Genomic DNA, 12,582 nt, shown 5'->3' with positions numbered 1-12,582 from the left:
CTTTCTATCAAAAGTCATGTCCTCGAAAATCTGAAGCCTCGCCTCATAATCATATCATTAATTTTTTACAAGCCATTATTATTGATCTTTAGTGTTGATTTACCAGAAAACTCAATTAATGCATGAGTAGCTAAAATATTAGTGCTAATATGTGTCAAGAAAGAGAGAATATATGTATATTTATATGCCTATCAACATATATTATATAAGCAAAAATATATATATAAAAAAGTAATCATGGCATGTTGGAGATTGTCAAACATATCAACGTACGTTTGGTTGTGATCGAGTTTCATTCATTTTAACTTGTTCTACATGTTCTCAGTTTGAAAACCAAAAGTGCTTCCAAAAAAAAATTCAAAGAACATATTTTGTTGTGGGACAAGATTAGACCAACCCTTAAACTCAAGGGATCATTTATGTCAAAAACTCGAATATCAGAGGTGGGGATGGGATGCGAATATTCAATGGAATTGAACCAGTCAAAGTCCCACTTTCATAAAACCGGTTCCCTAACCCTCGAATTAAACACGCCGACCCAAACACTTGAACCGGTCCGATTTATTAAAACTCGCGCAAAAACACCGAAGCCACATTTTGAAGTGGTAGAGTAATATACAAGAAAGAAAAAAGAACCCCCTTTCTCTCTTGGGTTCTCTGCGATCTCTTTTTTCTGAAGCCAAACCAAAACCCTAGCTCTTAACCCTAGACCAAACCCAAAGAGCAATGGCATATCAGCACCAATCACCTAATCACAACGGCGAAAACGACGACGGCAAAAATCGCCGGCTCTATAACCCTTACCAAGACCTACACGTTCCAATTCAAACACTTTACAAGCTTCCAACTTCACCGGAGTTCCTTTTTCAGGAAGAATCCGTCGCCCAGCGTCGATCATGGGGTGAAAATTTGACCTACTACACCGGCATCGGTTATCTTGGCGGCGCCGTTGTCGGCGCCGGTAAAGGATTTGTTGACGGTGTGAGAGCTTCGGAGCCAGGTGACACCATGAAGCTTAAGATCAATAGAATCTTAAACGGGTCGGGTCATACGGGACGGAAGTTTGGGAATCGGGCCGGCGTTATTGGGCTGCTTTATGCTGGGATGGAGAGTGGGATGGTGGCTATTAGGGATACCGATGACGTCATCAACAGTGTGGTTGCTGGATTAGGGACTGGAGCTTTCTACAGGGCGGCGGCGGGGCTGAGGTCGGCGGCCGTGGCTGGGGTTATTGGCGGCGTGGTTGTTGGCTTGGGGGTCACCGGAAAACAGGCGCTAAAACGATATGTGCCGATCTAAGGAATTTGTGCTGCTTTTGGGTTTGTCGACACTCAATCTTTGGTAGCTGTTATTTGTTTCTAAAAATTTTGATATGATACCTTTGAGAAATGTGATTCTCACACTGCGAAGTAATGTAATTTGGCATGAAAGTTGCATGCTTTTTAGTTATATTTAAACATATTTATTGAATATATATGCTGAAATTAGGTTTAGAGGAGACTTGCTCTCCAATAAAGTTGAAAAAACTGAATCTTGATATGCTTATTTCATTACTTCTTTTTATGTCGATGCTTGTGTTGAAGATTTGTATAGATGATATAATGCGTTTTTTCGTGCTTAATTTTTTTTTTCCAAGTGTACTTGTCAAAAAAAGATGGTCTTTTTGCCCAAGTTTTACTCTATTTTGAAGAGTGTGCTCAGTAGATACCATGCATTTGATCAACTTTCTGCTAGCTGCAATGTTGATGGCATGCTCCAGCTAGTTGTTTTGGCGGTGGAAGAGTTTCTCTCTGATTCCAGATAGTTCTGGCATGTGAATAACCTTATGGAATTCATGTGTGGTTCTCACGAGTAGAAATCTGCTAGTTATTAATTGCATCTGTATATACATGTGTGCAGTGTTTGTGGAAAGGCTTGGGGCACCAAGTAGTTGAATTTTAGCTAATCTTAATTGAAGAAGAATCAATGCTATCATAACATGCCTTGTGCCAAAATGGTGCCTCATCCTCACGCTTTCTGTTCAAAGAGACTGTAATGTGATTTTTTATTGATTTCTAAGCAGTGTATTCGCTACACATGAGAGTACTTATCAGCAAAAAGTATTGGTTATGTGAGATGTTTTTCTCTTAATAGATTTATGGACACTATGTATGGTAGAGTATTATTGCTATATCTTTCTACTGCCATATGATGTTTGGGTAATTGCGCAAGGGCTTTGAGTTCCATGCCATTGATACACAAAGGATGGAACTTTGAAATGATTTGAGTTCACCCCTTCTGATGGCATTTTTATTTAATGATTGTTGCCAAGTGTGTGAATTTCTTGTGCTAGTGCTGCTTTTTGGTTCTCTTGTTTTGCAGCTCTTTGTACTGCCATATGATGTCTAGGTAATTGCGCAAGGGCTTTGAGTTCCATGCCATTGATACACAAAGGATGGGACTTTGAAATGATTCTGAGTTCACCCCTTCTGATGGCAGTTTTATTCGATGATTGTTTTCAAGTGTCTGAATTTCGTGTGCTAGTGCTGCTAAGATTGGTAGACTTAGATATATGCTGACTAGGATTAAGAAGGAAGAATGACTTTGATACTCTGTTTTCTGGAGGAGTTGATTGGCACTTTTTGAGAAAATAAAACACCATCTTTTATTTCTCTACACTAACTTCCATATTTCCCTATTGTCTATATGTTTTGGCATCTCTTGTTTTGGCTCTTTGTACTGCCATATGATGTTTGGGTAATTGCGCAAGGGCTTTGAGTTCCATGCCATTGATACATGAAGGAATGGGACTTTGAAATTATTCTGAGTTCACCCCTTCTGATGGCAGTTCTTTTTCCAATTATTGTTGTTAATTGTCTGGATTTCATGTGCTAGTGCTTCTAAGATGGTGTTAGACTTAGATATCTACTGAATAGAATAAAATGGAAGAATGAGTTTGATACTCTGTTTTCTGAATTTGGAGGGAAATAGCATCTTTCTTTTCACTACACTAACTTCTGTATTTCCCTATTGTCTGAATGTTTTTGGTACTCTTGTTTCCAGCTCTTTGTACTGCCATGTGACGTTTGGGTAATTGCGCAAGGGCTTTGAGTTCCATGCCCTTGATACGCAAAGGATGGGACTTTGAAATGATTCTTAGTTCACCCTTCTGATGGCAATTATTTCCAATGATTGTTGTAAGTGTCTGAATTCATGTGCTAGTGCTGCTAAGATGGTGTTAGTTTTTTTCCAATGATTGTTGTCAAGTGTCTGAATTCATGTGCTGTTGTTTCCAGCTAGTTAGTTTCCGTTCTAAGTTTTTCTTCTTTTTGGTATTTGAGTATTTTATTACAAAACCACTCAAGTAAAGGCTGCATATCTTTACAATTTAGTTACACAACTCTAAGTTGCTCAATCACTCCCCTCAGCCATGCTTTCTTTCCTCTCTCTCTCTCTCTCACCACGTCCTCTTACGATCCTCCCTCCCTCTCTCTCTCTCTCTCTCACTCATAGCCATAGAGACACTAATATCTACACAACCTGGTTATTATCTTCTCTGGCTTTGATGTGTTCCCATTTCTTTCTTCTCAAAAACCATTCCTCCCCATTATCTTACTTACTCTCTCTCTCTCTCTCTCTCTCTCTCTCTCTCTCTCTCTCTCTCTCTCTCGAGATCTCGACAAGAGGCAGTATTGACCCTCAGGTTGGAGTCCTGATTCATGGGCATTACCCCCGTTAGATTTTCTTATGAAAATGCTATGAGAGGGCTTTCACACGCGAGTAGCACAATTGAGTACACTAAAAATCTCGATTGGGGGAGGAAAAACTCTCCAAAGCTTGAGAAAAATAAAATCGTAGATGTCTAAAACCTTATCTAGTGTGGTTGAAATGCATCAATCTCTTTGTCTTCCATATTCATATGTCAAAATTTATTAAATTTTTATATTTTTTTTGAATTTGAAGTGGTATTTTGATATTTTAAAACTAAATAGAACATAAATAGGTATCATATTGATTTTTATGTTTAATTATTAAATTTGGTTAACCTTGATAGATTACATTAAGGAAAAATTATTGTGAGATGACCAAAAAATAATTATTATATGTTACAAAGAAAATTTTTCCAAAAAAATATTTTAATAGATCATGTGTTTATTAATTTTTAAAATTTTATTAAACATATATTTACTTATATAAAATTTAATAAAGTAAGAGTGAAATAATATTTATATAATTAAAATTTTTGAAAAACTCGACAAACCGAACCAATTCAAACCGATATAGTTGTTTGTTTTGGTTTTGATAGAAACAGAACAAACCCAGTCCATATACACTCACTCTAGAGAAAACGTGACTTAGATGCGTTGCAATTCTAGACCAAGTATTTTATCAGCTGTGTTCTCTGAAATTTTTTATTGAAACGTGAGTGTTCAATTAAATTTACTTTGCTTCTTTAACATAATAGTCTGGTCATAGAAGAGGTGCTTGTTCTTTTTACCTGAGTTTTCCACCAAGGTTCTTGGTTTTGCTCAAATTAGTTTAACGAGGATCTTCTGAATCGTACCAAATTATAAGTTCTATCCACATTACATATTACTCCAAAAATGTGTTCTTACCATCTTATACCCCAAAAGTTTTTGCAAACTACCTATACTGCAATTACCCACAAGGTTCAATGCGATCAATGCGCAACTTTAGCTTAGCTCTTAGGAGATACAGTATCAAAAGAAACAGACAGAACTGGCATACGTTAATGAAGTAGATAATCATGGATTCAAGCAACAGCCTCGTGATTTAGCATCTCTGACTTAACAGGTCAGTGAATCTTATTAAAAAATGAATTTCCAGCTAGTATTCTACTAATTCAGACAGATAATCAACTCAATGACCTCGAGCAAAAACTTGTTTTTACACTGCGTGAAGGAAAGTCTAAATCAATGGTACATGGCCTTGCAGCCTCATTATTCTCAAGTCGTTTAGCTATTTTCCCTAGTAAAGATGCTTATATCAAGCAATAGGCCATGGCACAAAAAAAAACCCAGTTATAATACATCCAAATTTCATCCGGCTTGTTGAGGAAAACGTGAAGAATTCAAAAGACAAGAAAAGGAAGTGTCAATCTACAGTAACATAGACTCTGGACTCTCTATGTAGCCTTTGAATGCTTTGAGCCATTCTGCACCAATTGCGCCTGGATAAAGGTATCAAATTGAAATTATTAAAAGGTTTAACCATAATTCCTAAAGAGGGGGTTATGAGGACTCAACTATCTAAATAGGCAGTCAAGCCACTTACCATCAATCACCCGGTGATCACAGCTCAACGTTACAGGCATCATACTGGCAAACTTATACTGGTCTTGGCCCGTACCAGGTATCACCCTTCTCTCAGCTATTTAAGAAACTACAATGAGCACAAGATCACAGCTAAAATATATCAATCCACTGAGATGCAAACTTACCAGACCCAACAGCTAGAATGGCCGATTGAGGAGGGTTTATGATGGCACAAAACTGTTTAATGCCAAAAGGCCCTCCCAAATTGCTGACAGTGAATGTGCCTCCCTGTGGAGAAGAAACAAGTGCTCGAATAAAATATACTTTTCTCTAACTATGCAAAAGCAGATACGTAACAACTGCAATGCACACCTCATAATCCTGTGGTTTTAAGCTGTTCTCTTTTGCTTTCTGAGCTAAGTTCTTAACTTCCTCGGCAATAGTGGATAAACCTTTTTTATCAGCATCCTGCCAACAACATGATTTTTCCAAGATGAAATACAACTGGTAGTAAGAATCAAGAAACTTCCAATTACTATAGAGCAGTAGACTGGGATGAGAACAAACCCTGACGACAGGAACATACAGTCCATTATCAGTCTGCACCGCAACATTGATATTTATGTTGTGATACCTGTGTTTGAAAGAAAGAATGCACTATTAATGTCCACTCCAAGTTTCAACTATAGAGGTCCTCTCACTTCATATACTCCACTTACTGGCGAATGTAGTCATTGGTCCATGAACTGTTGCACTGAGGAACTTTTCGAAGAGCCAAAGCAGCAGCCTGCAATGAAGTTACCCAGGTCATCTCTCTGCGACACATCACCACTGACAACTGATGTCAATATCTTCTATACACCCCATACTATGTACTCCATTCCCAAAGTCAAAAGACCTAATTGTCAGTATAAATTTGGACACCGATTCTTCAACATAACCAAAACTTGTATATTTAGAAACTATATTAAAAGTAGTACAAATAGTTACAAATTCTTTGCCTATGAAAAGAAAATTACACTTTTTATAGTTAAATGTATAATTGTCCAGAAAAATGTAGCCAGAGGAAAAACTGTTTGACTTCCCAAATAGTTCTAACATCATATATAATGGGACAGAGAAGTAACCCTTTTTTTTTTGACAAGGTGCAGTGATTAAGGAAACCAGTTAGGAGTTATTCAGATTTATTATGACAGAAATATACGAGATTCTGGCTCCAATGTGAAACAGAGGTCCACGCATATTCTCTCTTTTCTGGACCCTTCACAATTACAGAAAGAAGGCTAGAATTGTCTCCTTGAGACGAGATAACAAGACCGCTGGTTTCTTTTTCCTTGTTGGGAGGCAGAGTGGATCTTAAAGGAGTATTTCATACCTTTATTACAAGATCATTAACAGATAACTTCTTTCCTCCTGAAGACTCTTGCAATGAATTGAGCTGGCTCCTCAATCTGCAGACCGAGCAGCGGGCATGATAAATATCAGAAAAAAGTTGAATTCTGCTGTTGTGAAATGAAAGTAATACTCACTCCATAAGTTTGTCAACACATGTATCAACAGTCAAATAGTAATGGGGAATGGTTTGCTTTGACAGCAGCAACCGAGAAGCTGTCACCTGCACAGATTACACCAAACTGGTATAACTAGGACAAAACCTTGTGCTTGTTAAAGAAGTGGGTAAACAGAAAGTCTATCTAAAACTTAATACAAGAGATAAATGGTAGATAACACGGTACAAGCACCTAAAGTTCGCTAATTTTGGGAATACGAGATGCATCCCGCAAAGGGGTAAATAGTACCTTTCTTATCTGTGAAACTGGAATATCCGTGTAATCAAGAGCTGCATCAGCCTTGGGAGCTGCTGCAGGGGCTTCCTTTCCACGAGAAGCTATCAAATAAAAGAAAAGATTATTGATTCTTCTAAATTACATAATTTCCAAAGCGAAATCTTTCCTCCCACAAGAGAAAAAGGAGATAAATTCAGTGACATAAAACCAATAGTGACATCAGCTAGCATATAAGAATATATGCAGAATAGGAAAAAGGTTACCAAGATAATCTTCAATATCAGCTTTCACAACATGTCCCTCCGGACCTGTTCCTTTGATGTTTGAGAGAGGTATCTGCTCATGTTCAGACATATGGAGAATTAACCTCATGGATAAAACACGTCGACCTGAATCATATTTTCAAAACAAGCTTAACTGGATAAAATAAGTACATTGTGATCTTCCGCTAGTTTCCTAGCCAGCGGACTAGCAAAAATGCGATCTGCAGGCGCACTAGGTTTAGAAGCTTTTGGCTCTGATGGGGTGACAGGTTTCTCGGCAACCTCTTCTTTGGGTGGAGGTGGAGGAGGAGATGCTTTTGGTGAAGGCGTAGCATCTGATGCTGAAGGTTGGTAATCTTTAAACTTTGCAATGTCATCTTCCTCTTCAACGGTAATAGCAATCACCTACAGAATTACCAGTATTCATCAAGGATTTTTTTTATTGATTAGTTCCCACAATGATCTGGCTATTCTTGGCATGTAGCTCAAGGCAGTAAAATTCAAAGAGGAAGGAAAATTCTAGTGGGTCAACTATGTGATATTAGAATGGAAAAAAAAAACTATGTGATATTAGGAGTATATATGAATGAACAGATGCACTGCATCATAAAATAAGGGAATTGTCAGTTTCTCTATGCAGCTATTAGTTAAAAATATGGAAGTACCAACAAAGATACAAGTCAAATAGGAACTAGGAGGTCCAAGCACTAGCTTTTATCGTGGAATGTGCTGTGTGATGCATCAACTACATAGATGCAGATATAGACAAGTGGCATAACATTCCACACTGTGAAAATCCTGGACAAACGAGTGAAAAAATCAACAATGGAGATAATAGTGAGTCCCTTATACCACATGGCTTAGAGTCTAAGTTGTCTAACACCAAGATACAACACACCCAATTGGTACTCTCAATCAATTAGATTAAGCATCTATACCTCTCCAACTTTGATACTGCTTGCCCCGTCTCCGCGAAGAATCTTAGCTAGATATCCCTCTTCCATGCACTCCATCTCCACAGTTGCTTTATCCTAAGGGGATTGAATGAGTATCATAAATACCATAATCCAGAATCACGACACATAAGGAAAAAAAAGTCCCTCAACAACATCATGATAATAGCACCTAAAAAGTGATCCTACTGTTTCCACTTCACATAGCACTTCACCAGGAGAAACTTTGTCACCCTCTTTCTTTAACCATCGAGCAATATTTCCCTGCATAAAAGTATGAGGAACCGCTGAGGCGCTAAGACAACCAAAAGTGCAGAAAGACTAATGATGCTCTGAGGAGCTTTAATGAGAGAAGCTATTATACCTCTGTCATTGTAGGTGAAAGAGATGGCATTCCAATCTCTTGGTGTGGAGGAAGATCTGAAAACAGAAATTAAAGCTTCGACTAAGGATAAGAAATTAAAGGTGTGGGGGTTCTCCCGCTTTGGTTCCATGTTTCGAAATTAAAGCTACTAAGGATAAGAAGGATCTCTCTAGCAATAGGTTGGGCAAATAGACACAAATAGAACTAAAGTAAAAGATAGGCAACAAGTTAATGCAAATGACTCAATTAGAGAGCATTGACATGGAATTGTCCTCCCGTGAATCTTAACTGATAAATAGGAACTAGACTTATAGTGAGTAGATAAATGCCCATAAATAAAACATGGTTTATAAGCATTCTGGAGGGTGCCCTGAGAATAAATTTTCTGATTGAATAGCCAAAGGACAAAGTGATATTAAAAGACAAGTACCTGAAGCAGTGGAGAAACACCTCCTTGAAGGCACTTGTGATCTGACACCCCAAATAAAAATCAGAATTTGCTTGAAGAGGATGATCAAAACATACTTTTAAATTTATTAAGAAGAAGAAGTAAGACAGAGAACAAACCCTGAAGACCCTCTCATGAAAGCCATGCTAGCCGTGGAGGCGCATGGATCAATTGCATTTCTCAAAGCATTTCCATTATATGTTGCCACAAATGACACCTACAGTCAGAAACATGATCTTAATGTAAACATTGCTGCTCAGATTCAACAGGAAAAAGAAAACTATAAAAGGAAGGTAAAAAGGAAATAGAGGTCTGGTCACAACCGTGGGTGACACTGCTCTACAACGGTTGTTGGAAACTGCTGAACCAGAGTTGCATCCACTGAAGGACTTGGGAATGTTGTGTCCCCCTACAGATACAAAACGGCACCTTAAAATATCTGTAAAAGCCACAAATAATTGAATCATACATCACAGGGAAAAATGAAAACATCACCAGGAAGAGATCATCAAGACGGTTAGTCGCAATAACAAGAAAAGAATGACAACTAAGATATTCTTCATGGACATGTTCAGACATTGTAATATTCATTGTTAAAGAATTGGACACAGTGACAAACATATGATAATACGGATAATTCATAAACACCAATAATTAAAGATACTAATTTACCATCTCCCTTCTCCACAGAAGACCTCGTGCCATTACTGAACCAGCGGACAAGAATAGCAGAGTCATGCCGTAATAAGTTAGAAGAACTTCTGATCTGCAAATAATTTGAAAGCAACAGAAACAGAAACAAAATAAGATTAACAGGTTCTGGAATAATTGGACACACAGTTGGATGTTCCAAGGGCAGGACCAGATAAATTACATAGATTAGGCGATGCCATTTGAAAAGACAAAGTACATTAGATGCATCACCGCTATATACTTTAAAGTATTCCCTTTCTTTTTTTTTCTCCTTTCTTAACATTGCGAGGGAGGTGTGGCCTAGTGGTCAATGTAGTGGGAGAAGAACCATGAGGTCTCAGATTCAAATCTCAGCAGAGGCAAAAAATACTAGGTGATTTCTTCCCCATATGCCTAAGCCTCGGTGGCCAGAGTTACTCAGCACTTATGTTGTAGTAGCAGGTAGAAAAATAACTAGATACAGATAGCAAGTATATTTCTAGGATCGAAATGGTTTGGGAAGGCGAAAAATAACTAGATATAGATAGCACGAATATGTCTAGGATCGAAATGGTTAGACTAATTGCATGAATTCACGCTGATATCACCATACGACAAATATCAACCAGCAAGCAAGATGCCTAAGTCTAAAACTGCTATCGGTAAAATATAAAGAATTTTCATGTCCCACGCCATGTGCATGAGTTATTTCATTTAGGTGTGAGCAGTGAACCAGCTTCTGACTATCAAAACGCCACTGAGGAAATGTGCCTCATTCAACCTAATATCGATATAAATCGCAAAGCTCCAAATTCATAAAAATTAAGCTCTATAGTCATAAACTAATCTATAGCTCAACTGCAAGCATAGCTCCTAACTCCAATTCCAAAATCTCATACAAAATAAAACACCGCCAATCACTAGTCTACCGCGATGAAGAAAAACGTCGATAAGAAATATATATTCTTTTCAATATTGACTTAAAATGCGGCACAACCACGGGCTCATATGGATCACAGATATCACATAATTGGCAATCAAATTCTTCCTTCAACAAATTAACCTAAACGCGCAGATTTTAGGGATTCAAGAATACAAGTCAATACTGAAAACTTGAATAGATTAAAAAAAAAAAAAAAGGAAATCAGAATCAAACCTTTTTGGAGTGACGAAGGACGTGAGTAGCGTAAGTCATAATGATGGTTCCAAACCTCCAAATCGAAAATCTTCCCCTTTTTTCTTACCTTTAATTGTTAATAAAGCAGTATTTCGCTATGAAAGGGTCGGGTGAAGGTGGAGGGTGGCTTTTGGAGTGTGGAATTGGACACAGAACAGATTCAACCAAAATGGAGAAGGCTCCTACGGCTCTTAATAATAAGTATAGACTAATTTTCTTCGGTTTAGATCGCGTTATTCTTCCCCCACCCACCTCACTTTTTCTTCTTTCCTTTTTGTTTTTCTTTTTTCCTTTTTCTTTTCTGTTCTCGTCTTTTTTATTTTAAACCCATTTTTAAAAAAGAATTAGTCCTCGCTTGTGTATGCGCTTAGGTGGCTGACCTATTTCTTTGGTAAATTTTTTATTTACCAAACTTGCAAGTTATGTACATAAAAGAAAAAAAGAGACTACCTATTTTCTTCCGCTCATAATTATGCATAGAGTTGAATTTAGAATCTAAATCTGATATATTCAGTTTTTCAAGTTTACAGTACTAAAATTGTTTTACTTTTGAAATTATAAGTTTACGTTGAATATTTGTCAAAAATATTTATAGATTACGTTCTGTTGATATCAAATTTCGAAATTACTTTTGCCATCAAACATAAAAACGGGACAATTAGGTAATAGAGTATCCATATTTTTTTGTTGGATCTCACACACGCTCTGACAAAATCTCTCACAAGCTCTGATACCAATTTGAAGGATTGAAATACCCCGAGAATAATTTAGGCACAAGTAGAAGAAATTTATTAAACTAGGGAGAGAACATGATAAGAGGTTTTTTCACAACTCATAAACTCTTGAATCTCTCTACATATTTACCTCTCTATAATAGAAAATATGTAGTAGCACCCCTATTTATAATACTACAAAATCAAAAACCTATTCCAATATAAAATTGGTAAACAAAACCTAACTAGACATGAATTAAGTAACCTAGTAAATACCAAATCCTAGACGGTGTAGGAATACGAATTAATCTTGGTTTAATTTCCGACAAGTTTGAATGAAGGCATGCCATGAAATTATATTTGCCACGCAAGGCTTTGAGTTCGAGACATTTGGTTATCGGAAATGAAAAAATTCTTTAACATAAAGTGTCTCACTTTAATAAGCTCTATGTCGCAAAAATAAATTAATTGAATCAGAAAATTTCAGATATTAATAGTCAGAAAATGTGCATAAGTGGCTCGGTCAAAAAAAAAAAAAAAAATTGGGTATAGCGGTATAGGTGGGCTAAGGTCAGTGGTCAGCGATAAAGCAGCTCTCAATTTCTGAAAATGCAGCTCTCTTTCCATTTCCGACCTTTTTCTCGTTTTCTTTTTTTTTGCTTTCTTTATTATGAGAGTTTTGGATATATTCCCCACTTGTTCCAGATGACGAAAAGAAATTGGCTTTTGCTTTATAACTGTTGTCACTACTATGTAAAATACTTCTATTGCTTTGTTCTAGTCCCGATTTTTCAGAAGTAAAAAGATTGTGTTGTACAATACGAATAGTCTGTTAAGTTTATTTCAAATGTTTAATTAGACACAATATTAATTGATGACATACGAAGTAGTGGAGGGACATACGTGCATGAAAGCACACTGGTATGGTGATACAAATAAGTCCTAAGCAG

The 12,582-nt window shown here is 37.1% G+C and overlaps 2 protein-coding genes across 4 annotated transcripts; one reads left to right on the top strand and one right to left on the bottom strand.

The window, feature by feature from the left end:
- Nucleotides 1–535: 535 nt before the first annotated feature.
- On the top strand, nt 536–1,470 carry LOC104108654 (mitochondrial import inner membrane translocase subunit TIM23-2). The gene has a single exon (XM_009617740.4). The coding sequence runs from the start codon at nt 727–729 to the stop codon at nt 1,297–1,299; it is 573 nt and encodes a 190-aa protein (XP_009616035.1). The 5' UTR covers nt 536–726; the 3' UTR covers nt 1,300–1,470.
- A 3,399-nt stretch (nt 1,471–4,869) lies between these two features.
- LOC104108652 (dihydrolipoyllysine-residue acetyltransferase component 2 of pyruvate dehydrogenase complex, mitochondrial-like) lies at nt 4,870–11,118 on the bottom strand. 3 transcript variants are annotated; one of them, XM_009617737.4, is made up of 19 exons: nt 10,899–11,118; nt 9,743–9,836; nt 9,394–9,509; nt 9,190–9,287; nt 9,053–9,093; nt 8,623–8,678; nt 8,448–8,522; nt 8,244–8,336; nt 7,477–7,710; nt 7,306–7,378; nt 7,055–7,143; nt 6,785–6,870; nt 6,631–6,706; nt 5,975–6,042; nt 5,823–5,889; nt 5,628–5,723; nt 5,441–5,543; nt 5,275–5,370; nt 4,870–5,170 (listed from the first exon to the last, which is right to left on the bottom strand). In XM_009617737.4, exons 1-19 carry the CDS (start codon nt 10,935–10,937, stop codon nt 5,100–5,102), a joined length of 1,671 nt encoding a protein of 556 aa, XP_009616032.1. In that variant the 5' UTR covers nt 10,938–11,118; the 3' UTR covers nt 4,870–5,099. The 3 variants fall into 3 exon arrangements, with proteins under 3 accessions (XP_009616032.1, XP_009616033.1, XP_009616034.1); XM_009617738.4 differs by having other exon boundaries at nt 9,199–9,287; nt 10,899–11,079; XM_009617739.4 differs by having other exon boundaries at nt 9,394–9,479; nt 10,899–11,079.
- Between the last annotated feature and the right edge of the window lie 1,464 nt (nt 11,119–12,582).

The sequence above is a fragment of the Nicotiana tomentosiformis genome, chromosome 3 (genome assembly GCF_000390325.3).
Source record: "Nicotiana tomentosiformis chromosome 3, ASM39032v3, whole genome shotgun sequence".
Lineage (NCBI taxonomy): Eukaryota > Viridiplantae > Streptophyta > Magnoliopsida > Solanales > Solanaceae > Nicotiana > Nicotiana tomentosiformis.
The sequence above is the reverse complement of the archived record's forward strand: the minus strand, read 5'-3'. Positions and strand labels throughout refer to the sequence as shown.